The sequence below is a fragment of the Oncorhynchus mykiss genome, chromosome 6 (assembly GCF_013265735.2).
Source record: "Oncorhynchus mykiss isolate Arlee chromosome 6, USDA_OmykA_1.1, whole genome shotgun sequence".
NCBI lineage: Eukaryota > Metazoa > Chordata > Actinopteri > Salmoniformes > Salmonidae > Oncorhynchus > Oncorhynchus mykiss.
The window spans coordinates 71,317,758-71,343,357 of record NC_048570.1 but is presented as its reverse complement, the minus strand read 5'-3'; the positions used below and the strand labels follow the sequence as shown (position 1 = coordinate 71,343,357).

The 25,600-nt window shown below is 40.9% G+C and overlaps 1 protein-coding gene across 1 annotated transcript in view; it reads left to right on the top strand.

Annotated features, from left to right (window-relative positions):
* Positions 1-9,192, top strand: part of syt9a (synaptotagmin IXa) — a 41,414-nt gene extending 32,222 nt beyond the window's left edge. Inside the window, exons 4-7 of the mRNA XM_021607508.2 lie at positions 2,711-2,831; positions 3,145-3,316; positions 5,190-5,319; positions 7,094-9,192. Of these exons, the coding sequence (XP_021463183.1) occupies positions 2,711-2,831; positions 3,145-3,316; positions 5,190-5,319; positions 7,094-7,162 (492 nt within the window). The 3' untranslated portion in view covers positions 7,163-9,192. The remainder of the gene's footprint in view (positions 1-2,710; positions 2,832-3,144; positions 3,317-5,189; positions 5,320-7,093) is intronic.
* Positions 9,193-25,600: the final 16,408 nt, after the last annotated feature.

Here is a 25,600-nt window from a genome sequence, read left to right as displayed (position 1 = left end):
TATACCATCTATTGCATCTTGCCTATGCCGTTCGGCCATCACTGATTTATATATTTTTATGTACATATTCGTGTTCATCATTGGAACTAGAAGCACAAGCATTTTCACTACACTTGCATTAACACCTGCTAACCATGTGTATGTGACAAATACATTTGATTTGATTTGAGATTTTTATTTTCACTGAATCTCCGTTTGGGTATTAGACTAGAATTAGAAAATGAGGGTGTAGAAATGTTATACTCTTACTGTATCCTTTACTTAACTATGCAAGTCAGTTTACAATGACAGCCTACTCCTGCCTCCCTGTCAGGGAATTGAACCGCAGAACACTGCATTTTTTAGCTAAATAGCCCAGTACAGTACTCCCGACCGTCCGTTGTACAGATAACGGAAACCCAGAGGCTTTTTCATTTTCCTTGGAATAGAAACACCATAATATTAATCAAATTAATCCCAAACTCTAAAAGTAATTGGAAAGGTAGATACAATTATTTGTGACATTGTGGTTACAATAAAGAATGTAAACAAGATGTAAACAATATGCTGTGTTTTAATTTACAGTCGTGATGGACAGCTGGTGGCATTTTGAAAACAGGTTTTCAAACACTTGTAGCACGATTAGCAGGACAATAGACTTTTAATAGCCCGGCTACTGTAGGTGTGAACATCCTGCAATGTATTCGATGCTTAAGTACTTTGAAGTGTTACATTTCTAACTTAAAACAGCAGTACAGTATTTTTTCATCAACATCTTTACACTTTACTAAATAAAATAATAATAACAATACTCTTTCAAAATTCTGATGTTGATTTAGTTATGGATCCATAACAAATTACTATGGGAATAAATATCACTGAATGACAGAAATATTGTAACAAAGTTGTTTAATGAAGGTAAACAAATAGTTGTTTACTGAATACTCTTTCAAACACATTGTACACACCATTATGACTATTTGCAGGGCTATATTTTGTGTAAGTTTGGTAACGTTTTTATGAAACCTTTCATTGGGTTAATCAATTAAAATATTGCATAGAAAGTTATTGCTCTCCCATTAAAATGTTCCAGTGGAATTCTCAGTGTGTCAGAGAAGATCACCAGGAGGAGATCTCACCAACTCTACGGAGTTATTTTCAGAACAGGGTGATAATTGAGCTGTTGCTTTTTACAGCTGAACAGAAGTCTTCTCTCTCGCGTAGCATCATTGTTTATTATTGGAAATATGAGAGGGAGTTTTCCAGACCAATGACTGGGGAGGGTTTCAGATATATCTATCCTGACATCTTTGCTACTACACCGTTACCTGTGAGTGAGTTTTTAATTTGTAATTTCATCTTTATGAGTTAGTGATGATACTTATGAGGACATGTCAGTGATGAGTTCTCCTATAAATTAGCAACATATTAGTTATAAAGAGAGTGAGGGAATTTGCCATTGTTAATCTCATAAGAAAATCTTCCTACCCTTCACCGAAACCAACTAGAGAGTTGCCATTGCATTTTTGGTCAACATGTTGGCTCAAGTCCTTGTAAAATCCCAAGGCAATGGTTTGTGCTTGATATGATCAGAGCTTGTTGTGATAGCATTCATTCCATACTTATTCTATTGATATTGAGGGTAAGAACGATAAGGATCTTGTCCTTAACCGATCCTGACCGTATGTTGATTATTTTGAGATGATTTATTTAGTGGTTGATATTGTTGTATTGTGTTTCCACCCTGCAGGATACAGTGGTTGATATTGTTGTATTGTGTTTCAGCCCTGCAGGATACAGTGGTTGATATTGTTGTATTGTGTTTCCACCCTGCAGGATACAGTGGTTGATATTGTTGTATTGTGTTTCCACCCTGCAGGATACAGTGGTTGATATTGTTGTATTGTGTTTCCACCCTGCAGGATACAGTGGTTGATATTGTTGTATTGTGTTTCCACCCTGCAGGATACAGTGGTTGATATTGTTGTATTGTGTGTCCACCCTGCAGGATACAGTGGTTGATATTGTTGTATTGTGTTTCAGCCCTGCAGGATACAGTGGTTGATATTGTTGTATTGTGTTTCCACCCTGCAGGATACAGTGGTTGATATTGTTGCATTGTGTTTCCACCCTGCAGGATACAGTGGTTGATATTGTTGTATTGTGTTTCCACCCTGCAGGATACAGTGGTTGATATAGTGGTGTTGTGTTTCCACCCTGCAGGATACAGTGGTCGATATTGTTGTATTGTGTTTCAGCCCTGAAGGATACAGTGGTTGATAGTGTTGTGCTGTGTTTCCACCCTGTAGGATACAGTGGATGATAGTGTTGTGTTTCCATCCTGCAGGATAATGTGGTTGATATTGTGGTGTTGTATTGTGTTTCCACCCTGCAGGATAATGTGGTTGATATTGTGGTGTTGTATTGTGTTTCCACCCTGCAGGATAATGTGGTTGATATTGTGGTGTTGTATTGTGTTTCCACCCTGCAGGATAATGTGGTTGATATTGTGGTGTTGTATTGTGTTTCCACCCTGCAGGATAATGTGGTTGATATTGTGGTGTTGTATTGTGTTTCCACCTTGCAGGATAATGTGGTTGATATTGTGGTGTTGTATTGTGTTTCCACCCTGCAGGATAATGTGGTTGATATTGTGGTGTTGTCTTGTGTTTCCACCCTACAGGATAATGTGGTTGATATTGTGGTGTTGTATTGTGTTTCCACCCTGCAGGATAATGTGGATCTGGGAGACCTGATGTTCTCTCTGTGCTACCTGCCCACTGCCGGCAGACTGACCATCACCATGATCAAGGCCAGGAACCTTAAGGCCATGGACATCACTGGGGCATCAGGTAGAAGTCAACACTACCTCACACCATAACAACATTACCACAAAAACACATAATATCTGACTGTGTATTTCTATTCAGCACATCACTATAACACTGTGTGTTTCTATTCAATACTACTTAACATCAACATATGCTGTAGACAACAAAAATAGCACAGCAGACTCTTTCTCAGTCTCTATGTCTCGGTCTCAATCTGTCTCAGTCTGTCTCAGTCTCAGTCTCTCTCTCTCTCTCTCTCTCTCTCTCTCTCTCTCTCGCTTTCTCTTTCTCTCTTTCTCTCTCTCTCTCTTTCTCTCTCTCTCTCTCTCTCTAGACCCGTATGTGAAGGTCTCTCTAATGTGTGACGGTCGGAGATTAAAGAAGAGGAAGACCTCCACTAAGAGGAACACTCTGAACCCTGTCTACAATGAAGCCATAGTCTTTGATGTCCCCCCAGAGAACATTGACCAGATCGGCCTTATGATCGCCGTCATGGACTATGACCGGTGAGTAAATGAGCTTTAACTCAGAGATCCAGTAGTTGTTAACTCTGTGACTCAGTAGCTTTTAACTCAGTGACTCATTAGCTTTTAACTCAGTGACTCCATAGCTTTTAACTCAGTGACTCAGTAGCTTTTAACTCAGTAGCTTTTAACTCAGTGACTCAGTAGCTTTTAACTCTGTAGCTTTTAACTCAGTGACTCAGTAGCTTTTAACTCAGTGACTCAGTAGCTTTTAACTCTGTAGCTTTTAACTTAGTGACTCAGAAGCTTTTAACTCAGTAGCTTTTAACTCAGTGACTCAGTAGCTTTTAACTCTGTAGCTTTTAACTCAGTGACTCAGTAGCTTTTAACTCAGTGACTCAGTAGCTTTTAACTCGGTGACTCAGTAGCTTTTAACTCAGTAGCTTTTAACTCAGTGACTCAGTAGCTTTTAACTCTGTAGCTTTTAACTCAGTGACTCAGTAGCTTTTAACTCAGTGACTCAGTAGCTTTTAACTCTGTAGCTTTTAACTTAGTGACTCAGTAGCTTTTAACTCAGTGACTCAGTAGCTTTTAACTCAGTAGCTTTTAACTCAGTGACTCAGTAGTTTTTAAATTGTGGTTCTTGTGCAGTATATACCTTTGTGCTACTTGTCGGTCTATCAGGCTTTTATAGCCCCTTGAGAGAGTAGGTACCTCCAGTCAAGAAAATACTTATTCAGAATTGATGCAAGGCCTACAGAGGGTTAAAAAGCTTTCAATGCCGATGGGAGTGAAATAGAGAAGGTTACGTTACTCCAGGGCCTCCTATCGTGTGGGTAGCAGTCCAACATCTCCTCGTCTTTATCTTCTTTCTATTCTTTCTCTTATCAATTCTCATTTTAGTACCGCTATGTTTTTCCACCATGGCAAATGTATCATCATTACTGTGAAGGCAGACATATTCACACGATCACCTAGTTTTGCAACACCCACCCATAGCACGCGCTACAGCAGGTATATTTCACTGGTCATCCCCAAAGCCAACACCTGCTTTGGCCACCTTTCCTTCCAGTTCTCTGCTGCCAATGACTGGAACGAATTGCAAAAATCACTGAAGATGGAGACTTATATCTCCCTCTCTAACTATAAGCATCAGCTGTCAGAGCAGCTTACCAATCACTGTACCTGTACACAGCCAATCTGTAAAAAGCACACCCAAATACTGTACCTCATCCCCATATTGTTATTTGTCTTTTTGTTCTTTTGCACCCCAGTATCTCTACTTGCACATCATCATCTGCACATCCATCACTCCAGTGTTAATGCTAAATTGTAGTTTTTTCACCTCTATGGCCTATTTATTTCCTTACCTCCCTAATCTTCTACATTTGCACACACTGTACATATATTTTTCTATTGTGTTATTGACTGTACGTTTGTTTATGTGTAACTCTGCCTTATCTTGGCCAGGTCGCAGTTGTAAATGAGAACTTGTTCTCAACTGGCCTACCTGGTTAAATAAAGGTGAAATAAAAAAATGTTAAAAAATAATGACTGTTCTGTCACACCGTTATTGAAAAGATACTCTCATTCTGTCACATCATGTTGCTCTGTCACACCATTCATACAGACGCAATATGAATGTTCTTTCCTGAGATTTCACATCCCATCATACATTTTGGTTGATGTCCTATTTTTCACTGAATTCACACATTTTCAATTAGACATGTGATTCACTTTTAGATCCACACAGGGTTACTGTAATGCTACTTTAATGTTCTGTCTAAAGTTAGGAATAAACTTGTAGGTTTGTCTTACTAACCAAATAAACATTAAGTTTAGGTAGAGACAATACTCCTTCATCTCCTGTCCAAAGTCAGGAGTAATGAAGGCCTCTGTGTGTTTCCTTATCCAGTGTAGGCCATAATGAGGTCATCGGGGTGTGTAAAGTGGGCAACGATGCAGAGCACCTGGGCCGAGACCACTGGAGCGAAATGCTGTCGTACCCACGAAAACCCATCGCCCACTGGCACCCGCTCATAGAGGTAAAGCCGGTGTTCGTTTGTGTGTGTGTGTGTGTGCCCACATATGTCTTTGTTTCCAAGTGCAACATTTTCAAGGTCTGTCTCAACTGAAGTAGGTTTGTATTGCATATTGTCAAAATGACCCAAATACCCAACATCATGAAGTTGACTAGTTTGACCTATGTCTGGTGGTTTCAGACTTCAGACGGTAGAGTGTCGTTACCTGCCACAGAAACTCATTCATCAAAATTATCCTTCTCTTTTCTAAGGCCTCATTCTTCTCAATAATCAATACCCTAAGAGGCTCTCAACCTCTCTACCTCCCAGCGCAAAAAAAATCCTCCATTGTTAAAAACAACCACAGCTGAGAATGCCAATGCTTTCAGCGAGTAGAACTACCTTGATTTTGTTGTTGTTGTTGTTGAGCCAAATCTACTGGGGGAAAATACAATTAAAATCAGACTTTCATGTGTACAGGTGGTTAGTGGTCAAGAATCAAGACCTTTCTACATTTCATTGTAGCTGAACTACGGTATACATACAATAGCTGACATTAATTGGAAAGATATAATAATACATCTATTTTATTATTATTATGGATGATAGATTGAGTGGAGAGGAGTGTTGAGGAGTTGAAGGAGAGAGTGTGTGTGTGACCTGTGCACTCAGCCTTGCGTAATGGCTTTATTGTGTTGGCAACAAAGGAGACTGTCTTCCTTTAGAACACAGCTGAGTGAACCACCAATGTTTAGAGAGGGAGCGAGGGAGAGAAAGAGAGACAGACAGATAGGGAGAGACATACTGCAGATTAAGTGAAAGAGACAGCACGAGAGCAAGAAAAGAGATAGACAGAGAGAGGAGGATTTGAGAAAAGGAACAATTAAGCAGACTATTCTGTTTGCTTCAGGGTTACTTACTTAGTTAGTTACATTATGTGACTATGCTTTGAAATCCTAATTTGAGCCCCCAGGAAAGCACATCTATTATTTAGCAGTCTGCCTCACCAGCCATTCGAATCAATGTTGTTCTGCCTTCACAAGGCCCTCCCCCAAAAAGTCACATATTCAGAACACGCCCGGGACGCAAAAGGACTTCAAACTCAACTATGTTTGTGTGTGTTTGTTTGCTCTGTAACCCATCACTCTCTCCCTCACTCTCTTTCTGTAATGGCTTCTTTCTTTTTGCTTTTAAGCCAGCAAACAAAACAATTACTGTCAAGAAGAACTGACCCTTTCACTGGAAAATAGATCTGACCTCGATGAGATGAAAAGAGAGGAAGACGTTTTTCTGCTTGCTTAACTAACCGATTCTGAGCGGCTAGATTTCTGCAAGCGAAATAATCAATCAAGTGCTTTCATGTTGAAGTGCTGGGAGTTTGAGAGAATCTCTGTTTTCACTACGGGTGTTTTAGAGAGTAGTTCTGTTTGGCAGTCCTCTAAGGAGGATTCAGAGGCAATAAAGATTCTTTCCAAAACAGATTTTAGTTTGGCACAGCTTGTTGCTTATCACCTACAATTAGTGAGAGAGTCTTGAATTTGTGAGCTCTTATTAATGTCTTTAGGTCACAATTGCTGCTATTAAGCTTTAACTACAGTGCAGTGAACTTCACCTACAAACAGAACTCACAATTTAATTGGTTTATCAAAGTAGCAGATTTGGTCAATACACTGACCTGAAATGATCTGTTATCTTCATCCCCTTTACAGAATGTCTCTAGGACTACTAATCTACATGTACACAGCTATCTTTATTGGAGGTTTATCTCTCTCATCTCTCTTCTCTCTCTCTCCCACAGTACCAAGGCACCACAGGCGGGAGCCAGGCAGGGTCCTGTAATTCCCTGAAGACTCCTCCGTCTCCGTAAGCTTAACCGTCTGGTCCCTCCCGGAATACGACCACAAGGAGAAGAGGCAGGCGGTCCAGCCCAATCGTAGGAGTACCGTCCTGCTGAGTGGTCGTCATACTGTTATACGTCATGACAGTGTGCGGTCGATCTCATGGTTATCAGAGACCAATTATTGTCTGCTCTGTGTCTCTGGGACAGGACGTTTGCATGGGGAGTTAGATTGATTCAGTTGCATGTTGAGTGACCACATAATATGGTTGTTGTCTTTTTATTCAGTCCCAAAAAGAAAATGGATGACAAAAACAACCAGGAGGTTTTAACAGTTTGGTCTAAGCCTGAGTTTGAAGTAACCGTTTTTTACATTAGTCTTGATCTACCTGTTTTTAATGGGGTGTGTCTGTATTGCACAGTGTACTTAAAAACAACCAGTCGAACTGACATACATATTTCATTTGGAAACGGTGCATGAGGTCATGGTTTTTGGTGGAATATTTTCTCCTCAGTTTCTTTCGGTTTCTGTTCTTGGAATAGAATGTTCTGTCGCATGATCACATGACATGTGCAGTGGCAGTTCATTTCTTAGACTTAGTACCTGTACGTAAAAATGTCCTTTCAAATGTTATCAATAAATATTTATTGATAAAAACACAGCTGGGTGGTCAATGTTAATATTCCTCACCTGTTGCTATGACAACCGCAGATTATCGTGAGGCGATAAAAGGCAAGTGTAAAACCAGATGGTAATGAAACCTAACATGCCTAATCTGATCCTGTAAATTAATACAATTATTGTGTGTAATTGGGGGACGGTGATTCTATTAAGTTATTACAGTAAGCTAAATGTCAAAATAAAATAGGAAAAGGCACAAACTGAGTGACTGTGAAATACTGTAGAGAGAGGGGGAGAGACGATCAAGAACAGAGAGAAGGGGTATCAAGAGATAGTCATATGAATGACATAAAAATAAAAAAAACAGCGAAATGTGTATGTGTGTGTGTGTGTGTGTGTGTGTGTGAGTCTTAAGTGTTTTCTGAGAGATGTAGATGGGGTCTAGTCATTTGTTTTGTACCTTGTCGATGATCCGTTGTTTATCTTTACATATTACAAATCCAATAAATGAGATTGCAGCCGAGTGAATAACCATGACAGGAAGAAATGCCTGTATTTGTGAGAAGGTTACTAATGAATCCACATAGAAACCAATGCCAAATGAACATCTGCTCGGAACATTCACAGATTATTTATCATTATGGTTTAGAATAATCTGGATACATGCCTAGTTGCTAACTACTGTTTCACTTTATCAGCTGGGTTTAGCCAATAATACTGTGTGGCTATGCATACCTCTTGGGGGATACATGTACTTGTACATTTGAGGCTCTGACAGAATATTGACTCCACTGTTTCCTTCAGTATCATACAGGTTCATCATTTTTAGAGCAAGCTGATTGGCTATCGAACCATTAGCTCCTTATTGCGTAGGCTGCATGTTCTGGGGCTAAATTGGTCCACCGTCGCTCTCCATGGATTAGCTGCCTCCAGTGATGATGAGCTGTGATTTGTCACTGTCAGAGAGGGTGTTTTCAATTAGACATGCCTGCCCCTCACAAAGTGCCAGAAATCAAAGTCTGATGGAGTTGTACCTACTCCATATGCTGTTCTCAGGTCAATTTAGCATGTTCCTCCAAATGGTAAAGTTAGGGATTAGGAGGGTAAACTGATCCTAGATCTGTGCCTGCTACCCGCAGCACTAGAAGTGTGGTGTTCTAATCTAATCAATTGTACCTCGTGTATTGAGCCAGTTTATCAGATATACTGTAGATCAGAAGAGGTCTACCGTGACTGTCTGTTGAATATCCATGTTTCATTATCTGATGCTTTTAGTGATTAATTACTTTATATGTTGAACTCTTCTGGAATGATGGCTGCCATTGTATTGACTTTAGTCATGGGAATTACGTAACGTCTGTTGTACTATGAACTTTTACCATTTCTGGAAATCACTCTTATAGCTACTGTGAAGGTTACCACATTTACCAGCACGACTTCATAGCTCCATACACATCTATAACAAGCCAACATTGTGTACATTTTAAATATGACAAGATAGAACACTAGGAACTGGAGCCATCTATTTCTTTTTTAGCTGAGCATGTCATCAGCAGTGGTGTAAAGTATTTGAGTAAAAATAATTGAAATTACCACTTAAATATTTTTGACAACTTTTTCTTGACTACATTCCTAAAGAAAATAATGTTCTATTTGTTCCATACATTTTCCCTGACACACAAAATACTCATTACTCCCAAAATACAGTGCTCAGCAGGACAGGAAAATGATCCAATTCACTCACTTATCTAGAGAACATCACTGGTCATCCCTACTGCCTCTGATCTGGCAGACTCACTTAACATACAGTACATGCTTTGTTTGTTAATTATGTCTGAGTGTTGGAGTGTGCCCTGGTTATCCGTAAATAAAATAAAAAACTAGAAAATGGTGCTGTCTGGTTTGCTTAATATAAGGAATTTTAAATGATTTATACTTTTACTTTTGATACTTAAGTATATTTAAAACCAAATACTTTTATAATTTTACTGAAGTAGTATTTTCTGTGTGACTTTCACTTTTACTTGAGTAATTTTCTATTAAGGTATCTTTACTTTTAGCATGACAACTGGGTACTTTCCACCACTGGTCATCAGCCGATACATTCCCTCCCTGCATATGGGACACTTTAGAAGATGACGCGTGACACCGTTTAGATGATGATGATGATGCAACGTTCGCTATAAACAGGGCAACTTCCCCGTTCTGTGTAGCCTACAGGATGCTTTGGAAATAGAATTAGGAATTAGAACGCTAGAATGGTTATGAACCTTCTTATGATGGTCTAAAGGGTCAGCCATTTTGGTCAGGGAGGTGGTCAAACATGGTTTGCCAATGCTGTGATAAGATAATGTAAAACAATGCATTTGAAGATTATCTGCATTGTATGTTTGTTAGCTATAGCCAGACAGTTTTATAGCAATGATTCCATACATTTTTCAAATTATGCCAACATGCCAACATTCCATTTAAACAATGCAGTCAATCCACAGCTATGCACATGATTGAAATCAGTTGATGATAGGATTTAGACAAGTTGTAAATGCAACAAGTACTGATATTGTATAATATAATAACAAACACAGTTTTCCAAGAAAATAAAATTTTTGAAATTTCTGTGTCTGTTTACATATATTTTAGAGGCTTTTTATACCAAAAATTGGTATAAAAAGTATTTAGAATTATACAACAATATTCTGGGGTTACAACTGCCCTATCCAATTTGGACAAGAGGAATACCTATGTAAGAATAATGTTCATCGACTACAGCTCAGCCTTCAACACCATAGTACCCTCCAAGATAATCATTAAGCTGGAGGCCCTGGATCTCAACCCCGCCCTGCAATTGGGTTCTGGACTTTCTGACTGGCCACCCCCCAGGTGGTGAAGGTAAGAAACAACATCTCCACCCCACTGACCCTCAACACTGGGACCCCACAAGGGTGTGTGCTCAGCCCCCTCCTGTACTCCCTGTTCACCCACGACTGTGTGGCCATGCATGCCTCCAACTCAATCATCAAGTTTGAGATGACACAACAGTAGTGGGCTTGATTACCAACAACGACGAGACAGCCTACAGGGAGGAGGAGAGGGCACTCGGAGTGTGGTGTCAGGAAAACAACCTCTCAATCAACAAACTAAAGGAGATGATTGTGGACTTCAGGAAACAACAGAGGGCGCACCCTCCAATCCACATGAAGGGACAGTAGTGGAGAAGGTGGAAAGTTTTAAGTTCCTCTGCGTACACATCACAGACAAACTGAAATGGTCCACCAACACAGACAGTGTGGTGAAGAAGGCACAACAGCGCCTCTTCAAACAAAATTTGGCTTGTCACCTAAAACCCTGACAAACTTTTACAGATAAGAGCAATTGAGAGCATCCTATCAGGCTGTATCTCCCCCTGGTAGGGAAACTGCACCGCCCTCAACCACAAGTCTCTCCAGAGGATGGTGCGGTCTGCACAACGCATCACCTGGGTCAAATTGCCTGCCCTCCAGGACATCTACAGCACCCGATGTCACAGGAAGGCCAAAAAGATCATCAAAGACAATAACCACCCGAGCCACTGCCTGTTCACCCCGCTAGCATCCAGAAGGAGAGGTCAGTATAGGTGCATCAAAGCTGGGACCAAGAGACTGAAAAACAGCTTCTATCTCAAAGCCATCAGACTCCTAAACAGCAATCACTAATTCTGAGGCTGCTGCCTCAAATCATTGGCCACTTTAATAAATGGATCACTAGTCACTTTAAACAATGCCACTTTAATAATGTTTACATGTCTTACATTACTCATCTCATATGTATGTACTGTATCTTATACCATCCATTGCATCTTGCCTGTGCCGCTCGGCCATCGCTCAACCTTATCTTTATATTACCATTCAAAAGTTTAGGTTCACTTAGAAATGTCCTTATTTTTTAAAGAAAAGCTCATTTTTTTGTCCATTAAAATAACATCAAATTGATCAGAAATACAGTGTCAACATTGTTAATGTTGTAAATGACTATTGTAGCTGGAAACGGCTAGAATATCTACATAGGCGTACGGAGGCCCATTATCAGCAACCATCACTCCTGTGTTTCAATGGCATGTTGTGTTAGCTAATCCAAGTTTATCATTTCAAAAGGCTAATTGATTATTATAAAACCCTTTTGCAATTATGTTAGCACAGCTGAAACATGTTGCCCTGATTAAAGAAGCAATAAATCTGGCCTTCTTCAGACTAGTTGAGTATCCGGAGCATCAGCATTTGTGGGTTCGATTACAGGCTCAAAAGGCCAGAAGCAAAGCACTTTCTTCTGAAACTCGTCAGTCTATTCTTGTTCTGAGAAATGTAGGCTATTCCATGTGAGAAATTGCCAAGGAACTGAAGATCTCGTACAATGCTGTGTACTACTCCCTTCACAGAACAGCGCAAACTGTCTCTAACCAGAATAGAAAGAGTAGTGGGAGACTACGGTGCGCAACTGAGCAAGAGTACAAGTACATTAGAGTGTCTAGTCTCGTTGTCGTCCTGTCCACCACAGATTAAGATTTTTACATGGCCATTTGGGGCTTCTTCATGCTCCACCTGTCACACAGTGATGATATCTCTGTTAACTCATCCCAGCTAGGGAGGCCAATGGAAATGTATTTTTTCTTCCATGATTTTTACTGTATCATTATATCAAGGCAAGACATTGCCTTTTACTTCAGGTCCCACATCCCATGGGATATAAAACACACCATCTCATGGTCTTACTGCTTTAACGCAGCTCGTCAATACTGCTCTTTCACAGGTCATTAACATACGGCTTTTACACAGCCATACACTATGCTGTATAGCACATAACACTGCTAAGCAGGGCATTGACATGGACCACCATAAAGAGAGAGCGTGTATCACCTCTACCACTAGTGCTGGCAACAGACAGAGACTGGTGCTACTGCACTGCTACTGCACTGTAGAACATCCTCTTCCATATCTGCTCCCCATTACATTCAGCTAGCTGCAGTCTGTTTCTTTTCTATTGTCCATGATCCCTGTCTTCTCCTCTGTCTAGCATATAGCATCACAGGCCAATGGTTAGAGTTGCTGTGATGTAGATAAGGCCTCTCATCCCTGACTGATATAAACCAGGCCATTAGCTAGCTGCGCTGCTGTTGGATGTTGCCGTGCTACAGATGAATAATTTAGTTACCATTAGTATGCGCAGTGTCACAGGTCTCTCTGAGCGCCTTTATGACAGCCAGCCTGCTGTCGCCTCTCGTCTGGTTAACAACCATGACCCATGGTCCCGCAGTCCACCTACACTAACCATTACTGTATGACAATAGGGTGTGTGGTTGTGACACATCTGTCTGTCTCTGTCTCTCTCTGTGTGTGTGTGTGTCTCTCTCTCTCTCTGTGTGTGTGTGTGTGTGTGTGTGTGTGTGTGTGTGCGTGCGTGTGTGTGTGTGTGTGTGTGTGTGTGTGTGTGTGTGTGTGTGTGTGTGTGTGTGTGTGTATGTGTGCATGTGGTGTGTGTTTGTGTGTGCATACCTGCAAACCTCTCGTTAGGGGTCTGAGTGAAGTGGATAAACTACCGTGATCCATCCAGGTGCCTACAGAGGTGTTAGCCTATCATGTTGTGTGAGCTTTTATCACTAATCGCCTCAGCGGATGACACACAGAGTAATTATCAGGCTGACATGTAGCACTTAAAAGCTGACACTAACAGGCGCTGAGCCAGGGAGGCTTGCTATCTCTTACGCTACATGTGGCGGCGATTTGCTTTTAATAGTGCAGACATAGAGGAGGTATGAATAGACGTGTTGCCATGACTCTTGCCCACTGGGCTGCATGTATTCACTGAGTCGACTCCTGGACTACAACAAGCATTTATTCTGATTGCCAACAGTAGTAGTCTGTTGAATGTGGCACTTGATAATCAACTGTATAATCATACTCATTGTGGAGTGATTGACCTGTGCTCAGCCACCCTCTCCTTGCAACATGATGCAGGCAAATGATGAGAAAATAAACTGCTGCAATAGGGTGAAGGCAGAGGTTGAATATGAGTACAGGCAGAGAGAGAGAGGTATAGAGAAGGAAAGAGAGAGACATACATACATAGTTGTAGGATCTTAATTTGAGCCAGTTTGCTACAGCAGGAAAATAATTCTGCAGCAACAGGAAATGTGAATTATTATGTGGATTATAATGAAGTAAGATTTTTTTGTAGGGGTTGATACATTGTTTATTTGTGCAAATCAAGTCTGACCTTTCAATATGGAAATTACAAACTTACAAAGCGTTTTGTAATACAATACATCTTCGCATTTCTTGTTCTGCAGTACAATTCTCAGAAACAAAAGAGTGATCAAATTAAGATCCTTCATCTGTACAGACAGACAGACATACAGACATACAGGCAGACTAGGTCTATAGAAATAAGCTGTTCCAGTGTTTTGGGTGGATATGCAGATAGGTAACTAACCTGATGATGTCACAATGCCCCTTTACCAGGGATGGAGCACTAGTTATTATAAGGGAACATTATGAGGTAACATGTTGCCACGGAAACACACTTATGTCATAATCTCGGACCACATTAAAACTGTCAGACAAGCTCAGGTAGAGAGATTAGCTACATTTGAACGATCTCTCGACTAATAAGTGATTTGATTGATTACAACAGTACACTACCCTGGCGTGACATGGGTCAGAGACTAAGTGACCCTGTCTCTGAGGTATCCCATAGGGAGAAACCAAAGGAGACCCAGGAACATAAAGATAAACCCAAGGAGAAGAGGATCCCTCCAGCCCTGAACTTTCTTCAGCTGTTTACGATGCTGAGCTGCGTCAAGGTGAAGAAAACAGCCTTTGATCCCTCCCAGAGTGGTGAGGGGAGAAGGGGAACAACGATAAATGATACGAACAACAATAATGACTCTGATACTGGTGAGTGTTAGGAGGTGTATATTGATTAGTGCTGCTACATAGTACAATTATTCAGGCTTAACTTGGAGATAAAAACACATCATGTGTCTTAGAAATGTTTCACTTACAGGCTTGGACTACTCTGCAGGTGATGTGAAAAGGATCAAGGACCAGAGTAAAGGAAAGGTTGGGGGAGAGAAACATTGCATTGAATCTCAAGACCACAAATGCAGAACGGACAGCACTAACACTAGTTATTAGGGTGTAACATTTGGACATGGAAACACACTTATGAAATCATATTTGCTGCTAATCAAGCTAAAGCTCATTTGCTATGTATATTCAACATTGATATTGTAGTTTGAAATGTCAGTAGATTTCTAACTGATGTACTGATTGTGACACTGAGGTCTCCCCTGAGGAGAAAGCAAAGGAGATCCAGCAGAAAGAGAAGAAGAAGAGCATCCATCCAGCTGTGGCGGCCCTGCAGCTGTTCACTCTCTTCTGCTGTGGTGGGAAAGTCAAGCTGAGGAAGACTCGTCCCTCTCAGAACAGACAGAGTAGAAAGGACCAGGACAAAGATAATGCATCTGATACTGGTGAGTGTTATGGGGTGTCTGCTGATTAGATATAGAATGAGATTGGCTCCACTTGGAAGAACGTATCTTCAAAATCAAAATGTCTCATCTACACAGGTTCAGACTTGTCTGGAGGTGATGTTACAACCAAAAGGGTTAAGGACAAGAGTAATGGAAAGGTGGGCAGGGAGAAAGACCGGACTGAAGTTCAGCTGTTGAAATCATCTCAGGACCACAAACCCAGAAGTACAACACCAGAAACAGACAAGGGAACTAGTTCGGGACAAAGACCTAACTCTGTGAGACAACCAAACATGCTGTATCATATTTTACTGTGAGCAAAAGAACCTTCCCATAATGCTGCATTATCGTTGGGTGTTACAATTGTCTTATGCAGATAAATCGAAGGACACCACGGCAAGTGAAGACCCCTGTGGAGGAAATGTACATAATACCTGACTCTCCAACTTTACCACGTGCCCACGTAAGTTACTGAAACCTTAATTACTATGCGGACAGACAGAGATTCAAACATCCAGACAGTTTCCCCTCTGACCTCAACCTAACCCCCCTTTTCCTCCGTGTAGAGCTCCCTCTCCCAGTTTTCCCTGGCTAGGAACCTGGCCGTCCTCCCGCTGGAGTGGCAGCTACCTGGAGTCCCTCTGCCCACCTCATCTATGGCAACTAGGACAGAGAGAAAGCCATCCTCTACCAACACTTCGACACAGGCACAGACAGAAACACAGACAACAGATATGAACACAGACACACAGACTACTGCGACCTCTCAGAGCCAGATCTCCATGGTCTCATCGAAGACCATGACAGAGGTTCACACATCAGAACCCCTTACCCAGACCTCCACTCCTGACATGGCACTGACTCCTGAGAGCACTAAGGACATGATCACTACTGATGACTCTGCTAAATCTATCAGTGAGACCAGCCTGAAAGACCTCATCGCTGAGGATGAGGAAGATGACAATGAGCTGAAGGATATGGCTGCCTCCGCTACCCCTGCTACTGATAATGCTAATGAGGATGCAAAGCCGTTGGAGCTCTCAGCACTTTATGACTACATGTTGACAGCAGAGACCGAGCTGCCTCTGCATCTCTGAAGAGCCAGTTGGCCTAATGAACATTTCAATATAGCAAAAGCTATACTATGATCAATTAATAAAAACATTTTTTCTGCAGCAAATTTTCACTACTGTTGATATGTGAAGCAACTTGTTTAGATTAAGCCTATTTGTTTGAATTCACCAAAAATAATAAATATTACTGGGAACAATCAAACCACTACAGGTAGGGGAGAGTGAATACCTCAGCATTGAGTTCATTTGGACAATAATGATCCATAGGCATATTGCATTCTGTACTGTATGAAATAACATTCACCCGCAGCGAAATCAGATGTGTTCTATTTTCTCCCTCTGTCCTTCCTTCCCACGTCCTGATGAGGTTTAGATTGTCGTGTCATCCAGCCCTTAAACTCAGGGCCTAATTACCTTTGTTTCACATCAAATAGAGTCCTCCTGTCACCACATATCTGAGCCACCTGAAGATGCTGTGTTGCTGGTCGGTTTCCAACAGACTACAGGGAGATTGGTTAAGTAAGTCAACCTAAATAAGGATGGTGGGAACATCCTCATACTACAGCACATCATTCTCTTTGCCTATTTTACAGGAGGGGAGGACATATTGGTGTCATCAGAGTAATTGATTAGCTCACATACCGTGTGTGCCTCATGTTTTCACACATCATGACGTAGTCCCTGTACGATAACTCTGGAGTGGGATCTTGTCGTTTTATCACCTTGACTGGTGACAGAATAGAGAGCTTTGAAACTATTGAATTAAGTGTTAAAATACCAGGTGAAAAATGCTCCGTTAGAAAATCACTTTGAGAAGTTAGGTATTTTACGAATTCTCGCAGGTAAACTGCACTTTTCTGTCTCTGTCATGCCTGCGGTCGCCAGCTGTACAGCCTCCCCAGAGTTGCATATTCCAGTGGCCTACATGCATGGATAATGAGCTGAGAGAAGTAGGAGCAGCACATTTTTTAGGGCTACAGCCAAGCTGTCTTTCACCTGAGAAACCCCCTAGTTGTACATGAGTGCACACTCCACAATAAAGATCAGCCTGACATCAATATACTGTTGACAAAGTAGACATGGAATTAAATCAACATAACATAGATACTGTACATGTATGCAATTAAACATAACGTTTTTGATGATTGTTCATCTAGAAAAGATGCAGAACATATTAACTCTGAAAGGGGAGGGAAAGAATAGAGAGGGGGATGAATGGGGGAATATAGAGGAGAGACAGTAGGGGGGATGGTGAGATGTATCCATCTATGAATTCCAATATTAATCTACCCAATAAGGAGATCAACGTGTCTCTCACTCAGGTGTACACACAGACATGCATGTACACACAACTACACACACAAGAACACACACACACACGCTCACACCCAGTCCTCTATCCAAATGAAGTGGTCAGGGCATCACAGTGATCTAGTTACAAGAATATTGAGAGAAGCCATTTCTTTCCTCTAGAGACTAACATTGATGAGGTTCACTGGACACTTAAACACAACTCCAACAAGTCCGTGAAACAAAAGATTACATCATCATTTTACAGTTTTTTACAATCACTAGGACCCATTTCTCGATACTTAGGTCACTTTTTCAAAACTCTTCACACAGTTCTCCTCCTAACTTTCAGCTTGGCACAGCAGTTAATTTCACGTTCAAATTGCCCTAAAACTACCAAAACACTTCATACATGTCTCAAATCAACTCGTTCTTCCATAACACTAGCAAAGGTTGCCACCCAACAAGCACACATTGTCACTCAAAGAACAATGACCTAAACAACACTAACAACAGGTAGCATTACACAATGTTTTCTTTACAAAACAAGAATGACACCTCTCTACTGTTTAGAATTCACTGCAGTATATGTTACAGGAATGTATCAGACATGATGCAATATGCTTCAATATGTTTTATGTCATTTTATGGAATTGAGTGATTCCAAAATACAATAATTTGTATATCTACTGATACAGATACAGTAGCAATACTAGTCAACCCTGTCTTCTGCATTTGGCCACAGGTTCTCATCCACATCACATCTTATGTCATCTTGGGCAATACACCTAGCAAATAATATTTTGGCATGCCTGGTCCATCCCTGGCAATCTTCTGCAGATATGTCCAGGCATCCAGCATTCACTGTGTCCAGGAGGGACATTTGATCATGTGGATGGTGGTCATAAACCTTCCACCTTCATGAGGAAAATAATTCCTCTATGGGGTCGAGGAATGGAGAGTAATGTGGGAGGAAAAGTGACACCATCCTGGGATGGGCTGTAAACCACTCTGTGACTGTACGGGAGTGGTGAAATGTCACATTGTCCCATAAAATTACAAACAATGACTGATTTTGTCTCACTGCAACCCTTTCCTCACCAGACACAACCCTTCCATAGAGGTCACCCAGGAATGAAAGGAGACACTCGGTGTTGTATGGCCCAATTAGCGGTTTGCAATCCATCAGAGGATGTTTCTGCACACATTGTGATGTTGTCACCCCTCTGGCCTGGGACATCCACTGTGGCTCTTTTCCCAATCACATTCCTTCCTCACCGCCGTGTTTTGGCCAAGTTGAAACCAGCCTCATCCACAAAGATGAATATGTGGGGTGTTTGCCTTGCTTCAATCTCCATGACTCTCTAAAATAAATCCACAAGGCAACATAAGAGTTAGGCTATTACGGTAGTTTACATTATACCTAAAAACATGCCATTGTGTGCCTCTGCCCTGTTTGGTTTTTTCAAAACCAGTTCTGTATTTTATAGTCATCTTACCTTGACTTATTGGTTCCTGAGTTGCTTGACTCGTTCAGAGTTCCTCTCAAAGGGGACAGTGTACAACTGCTTCATCCTGACTTGATGTTGTTTCAGGGCTCTAGAAATATTTGTTATGCTTAAATTGTCTGCCAACACTCGTCCAACACTTTACTGCACAGCAGTGAAAATCCTACCTCTCCCGCCTGTAGGAAGGAGGTAACCGTTGGGTCCTAAGCAGAAATTACAAAAACATTTACAATTACACACAAGTAGGTTTGGAGGCTTTGCTCAATTTACTTCTGTAATGTGCAGTTCAGTCAGATGCCCTTGCAGAATACACGTCTAACTGTTGTTTTGCTGGAAATTTCTCAGAATAGATGCCACTGTTGAGCATTGCAGATTTGGCTGCACTCTCAGACCGGCCTCTCTCATTGATAGATCATGATTTATTACATGATCAATTATGGTAGCCCTGATCTCAACTGAGAGGACAGCTCTTGATCTTCCTCTCAGTCTTCCTCCACCACACATACACACTCCTCTCCCTCGCCCTCTCCCAGCCACTCTTCTTCTTCTGTCAGCCACTTCTCTATCTCTGGCTGGGTCCATGTTTACATTACAGTACAGCATTATTCCTAAGATGTCCTCCAATGTATAGATGGTAATGTAATTGAAAGACTAACACCTGGGTAGGTGTTCAGCTACGATGGGAATCAGCTGTGGTTGGTCTAACTGTTTGGATAGTATTTCATTTTTTAGATTTGGAATATATTTCAATACAGTATTATTGTAGAAATGTAGCAAATGTATGTCTTATTCAATTTTGTGTTATTTTTAGGTTTTGAACTTAAGTTTAACAGTTTTGAAAAGAGTATGTCAACATGTGCAAATTGGCCTGTAGGTACATAGAGTTTTGGTGGTGATTGTGTGTGAGTGAGAAAAGAGTTCATGAAAATTGATAGATGTAGTCATTGCATTTTGTGCCAAAGCACTGAAAAATGGTCCATAGTTTAGCCCACATGGACTGCTGTTATGCTCACTGTGTGAAGGGTTTGAAAAGGTGACCTAAGTATTGAGAAATGGGTCCTACCGATTGTAAAAAACTATAATCCAAGTACTTTTCATATGACTGCAAAGTTAGATACATATTTCTACAGTGAGTACCATTAATAGAGATCCACACTCTTTTCACACTTCGCTAGGCTATCTATGCCAGGGGCTATTCTAGATCCTGAGCTATGAGTATCCATTGACCTGGCCCATCAAGGCTTTAAGTGACCAGTCTATCCTCAGGGGGATAATACTGACAACACACTGACAGCCAGGCTCTATTAAGATCTGTCAGCTGCTGTTTTTGCTGCCCCTGTCTTTACCCTGATGGACATGATGGATAGTGTGTGTGTGTCCATGTCTGCATTAATGTGTGTGTGCATGCGTTCCTATGCATGCACGCATGGTTGCAAATGCATATCTCTCTCTGTGTGTGTGTGTGTGTGTGTGTGTGTGTGTGTGTGTGTGTGTGTGTGTGTGTGTGTGTGTGTGTGTGTGTGTGTGTGTGTGTGTGTGTGTGTGTGTGCGTGTGTGTGTGTGTGCGCACGCGCGTGCGTGTGTGCATGTGTGTGTGTTTTGTAGTGTACAACTGAGGGTTGGAAACAGTCAACTGTTTCTCAGTTGCGCCTAGATGCAGAGGGAGAGCAATAAGACACTGATGTTTGAATATCCCGTTAGCAGTCAGAGACATTATAAGCCATCATGGGAAGAAACAGGGGAGAATATATACAGTGCCTTGCGAAAGTATTCGGCCCCCTTGAACTTTGCGACCTTTTGCCACATTTCAGGCTTCAAACATAAAGATATAAAACTGTATTTTTTTGTGAAGAATCAACAACAAGTGGGACACAATCATGAAGTGGAACGACATTTATTGGATATTTCAAACTTTTTTAACAAATCAAAAACTGAAAAATTGGGCGTGCAAAATTATTCAGCCCCCTTAAGTTAATACTTTGTAGCGCCACCTTTTGCTGCGATTACAGCTGTAAGTCGTTGGGGTATGTCTCTATCAGTTTTGCACATCGAGAGACTGAAATTTTTTCCCATTCCTCCTTGCAAAACAGCTCGAGCTCAGTGAGGTTGGATGGAGAGCATTTGTGAACAGCAGTTTTCAGTTCTTTCCACAGATTCTCGATTGGATTCAGGTCTGGACTTTGACTTGGCCATTCTAACACCTGGATATGTTTATTTTTGAACCATTCCATTGTAGATTTTGCTTTAACAAATTGATATTGACACTGACAGCCTACACCAGCCAAACCCAGACGATACTGGGCCAATTGTGCGCCGCTCTATGGGACTCCCAGTCATGACCGGTTGTGATACAGCCTGGATTTGAACCAAGGTGTCTGTAGTGACACCTCTAGCACTGAGATGCAGTGCCTTAGATCGCTGCGCCACTCGGGAGCATAATAATGGCTGGAATGGATTGGTATCAAACGCATCTTCATCTGTTTGATACCATTCCATTCACTCCATTCCAGCTATTCAGCTCCATTCCAGCCATTATTATGAGCCGTCCTCCCACCAACAGCCTCCACTGCCCCCAACAATACACATTTTTGTTGTGCGCCGGCAAGCACACCTGATTCTAGTTGTCAACTAATCATCAAGCCCTTGACAAGTTCAATAAGGCGTTTTTGTCCAGGGTTATAATACCAATGTGTACTGTTAGTGGTACTGGAGGACTGGAGTTGGGAACAACTGCTTTGCTACAAAACTATTGAACAAATAAGTGATTGTGAAGCTGACTTCTTGTGATAATATGATACTATTTGATACTGATACTCTTTCTCAGCTCTATCTTTCTCCCTTCCTCTGAACCATAGAGTTGTATTGCTAATTATACAGACATTGCTCTGTCAGTGAGAGCACATGGAACAGACATAGCATCTTTCCATCCCTACACTGGGGAGTAGGGAGCCCTGAGGACCTACTTTGAAGTTCTCCACAGACTAGTTTATTGGTGGAGCACACTGATGGAAGGTAGAGGGAGAGGGGGAGGTATGGAAAGAGAGAGAGAGCGAGAGCGAGAGCAGCCAATGGAATGTCAGTTCATCGCTATGATAGGATTATTATAGGACGATGATAGAGATATTAAAGTAATCCATCGGTAGAGCTAGTGTTTTTCCACACCTTCCACTCCTGTTACAGGAAGACACAGTGAGTGAGATTGAACAGGTTGGCAGTATTAACCCCCCATCTCTTTAAATCCTCCTCATCAACAGCAAACAGCCATTCTGAGACACACTTAGATAATTCCTCTGATGATACAGCAGTAGCAATAGAAAGATATAACATCTATAGAAGAGACAGGAATGCTTATGGGGGAGGTGTTGCTATATATTTTCAGAGCCATTTCCCTGGTCGTTTGTCAAGTGTTATTGAAATGTTATGGTTGCAGGATCACTTTGCACATCTAAAGCCTTTCCTCTTGAGGTGCTGCTATAGGCCACCAAGTGCTAACAGTCAGTATCTAAATCATTTTTGTGAAATGCTTGATAGTGTATGTGATGTAAACAGAGAGGTCTACTTTCTTGGGGACCTGAATATTGACTGGTTTTCATCAAGTTGTCCACACAAAAGGAAGCTTCTCACTGTAACAAGTGCCTGCAATCTGGTTCAGGTTAATAATCAACCTACCAGGGTGTTTACAAACACCAAAGGAACAAGATCAACCACATGCATTTATTATTACATTGTTACTAATACTGTAGAACTTTGTTCTAAAGCTGTATCCATACCATTTGGCTATATCAGTGGAAAGTGGCTATATCCACAGTGGCTATATCCAGGAAAGCCAAAGTTCCAAAAGCTGGTCCTAAAATAATGTAGAAGTGATCATACAAAAGATTTTGCGGTGACTATTACAGGTATGTAAATGATGTCAAAAATATCTGTTGGTCTGATGTGATTCATAAGGAGCATCCAGATGCTGCACTTGATGAATTTATGAAATTGCTTCTTCCAATAATTGATAAACATGCAACTGTTAAGAAACTGACTGTTAGAACTCTATGGATTGATGAAGAATTACAAAACTGTATGGTTGAAAGAGATGGGGGAAAAGAAGTGGCTAATAAGTCAGGCCGCACATCTGATTGGCTGACTTAATGCAAATTGAGAAATTATGTGACACGTAACTATGACACAAATTATTGATGATTGGTTTTAAGAAATTGATAATACGAAGATTATGGGAGCTGTACTGTTAGATTTCAGTGCAGCCTTTGATATTATTGACCATAACCTGTTGTTGAGAAAACGCATGTCTTTTCATCCTCTGCCATATTGTGATTCAGAACTATCTATCTAATTGAACTCAGAGGGTTTTCTTTAACCTCTTGCAGCTCCTCCCCCTACTTTGTGCAATTTCCCGCCTGAAGACATACCCAAATCTAACAGCCTGTAGCTCAGGCACAGAACCAAGGATATGCATATTCTTGGTACCATTTGAAAGAAAACACTCTGACGTTTGTGTAAATGTGAATTTAATGTAGGAGAATAACACACAATAGATCTGGTTTAGATAAAACAATGAAAGAAACCATATGTTTTTCTTTTTCTTTTTGTATCATCATCTTTAAAATGAACAAGATAAAACAAACATTCAGATAGGATGATGCGGACAATTTCAGTGAAAAACATAAGAGGTCAACAGTACTTGTGCAAAGTTTCAGAATGATAACTTCCAAAATGAGTGTGCTATATGACATTTATCATGAAGTCACCCAGGTGTCCCACACAAGTAGCCCAAATGTACCCAAGTGGCCAAATTGGTGAAGGTATACATTTTGAAACAAATAACTATATACAAAATACCAAAATGGTATTCTAACATACACCCCCCCCCCCCAAAAAAAATGGAAAAAATAATTATTATTGATAAAAAAATATGAAAAAATATATATATATACATTTACAAAATAACATGGGTAACTATTTACACACTTTCAATATTTGGAAGACCCTCAGTCCTCTATCAAATCAAATCTATTTATATAGCCCCAGCCTAAAACCCCAAACAGCAAGCAATGCAGGTGTAGAAGCACGGTGGCTAGGAAAAACTCCTTAGAGAGGCAAAAACCTAGGAAGAAACCTAGAGAGGAACCAGGCTATGAGGGGTGGCCAGTCCTCTTCTGGCTGTGCCGGGTGGAGATCACAGTGATTGTAGAGGGTGCAACAGGACAGCACCTCAAGAGTAAAAGTGAAGAGTTTAGGGTTCCATAGCTGCAAGCAGAACAGTTGAAACTGGAACAGCGGGAAGGCCAGGTGGACTGGGGACAGCAAGGAGTCATCATGCCAGGTAGTCCTGACGCATGGTCCTAGGGCTCAGGTCCTCCGAGAGAGAGAAAGAGAGAATTATAGAGAGCATACTTAAATTCACACAGGACACCGGATAAGACTCGCATTCGGTGTCAGTGTCACTGTGAAAGAAAATGTTCAGTTAAAATAGTTTCACATATGAGCCCTGTATCAACAGGTATAATAAACATATATATATAGAGAGTTGAAGGTTGAATATATTATTATATTATTATTACCTGCTAGATCTACTGTGTCTTTTATATTATGACATTTCATCTAGATCTACTGTCTCTATTATATTATGACAGAACAGCAAGATCTACTGTCTTTATTATATTACAACAGACCAGCTGTATCTACTGTCTCCATTTCACTTTGGCCATTGATGTGGTCTTGCCCTCTCCTCAACAGCCTCAAATAGGCTATTTCATGTGGGTTGGGGTGGGGCGGCAGACACACGCATCTCACATTTCAGGACATTAAATGTTTATATACTGCTTCTAAAATAAATAAAAAATCACAAATAATATTTTATATTATTAATTGTCCTCTCCCGTTCAAAAAGTATTCCTCCACAATCACTAAATTAAGCGTCCTACAACAATCTCTGTCTCACCTTCCCAATCAATTTATTCTAAAGTTGTGTGTACATCTGTATATCTAGACTTGACTTAGTTGCCATAATGATTGATATATAAACAGCTGAATCTGCGCATTCACCAAACAATGCAATGCGTAATATGTGTTTCTCCTTCCGGTATGAAAATTCAATAGCCCATGACTCTCTTTACGCTGGAGCTTACTACATGGGTTGGTCTTGCAACACATAAACATGGCGTATTGCCGTATAGCTCAGCTCATTGGCTATCTACCCAGCTAGATTTCAAGACGATCAGTGGTCATTGGGTTAAAAGACAGTCAATCAACGAAACAGCGGGCAAATCATTGGTGCACAATGATGTCATTACTTGTTGTCTTCAAATCGGTTTCTTTCATTCAATACGTCCCGCGAAATGGCCCATCAGGTTTGATTGTGTTACAAACAAACCAGTTAATTGCAGTGAAAACAAACATGAATGGAAAAGTCACGTTCTGTGTGGGTGATTTACCTGGAATGTGTCGTCGAAAATGGAATGA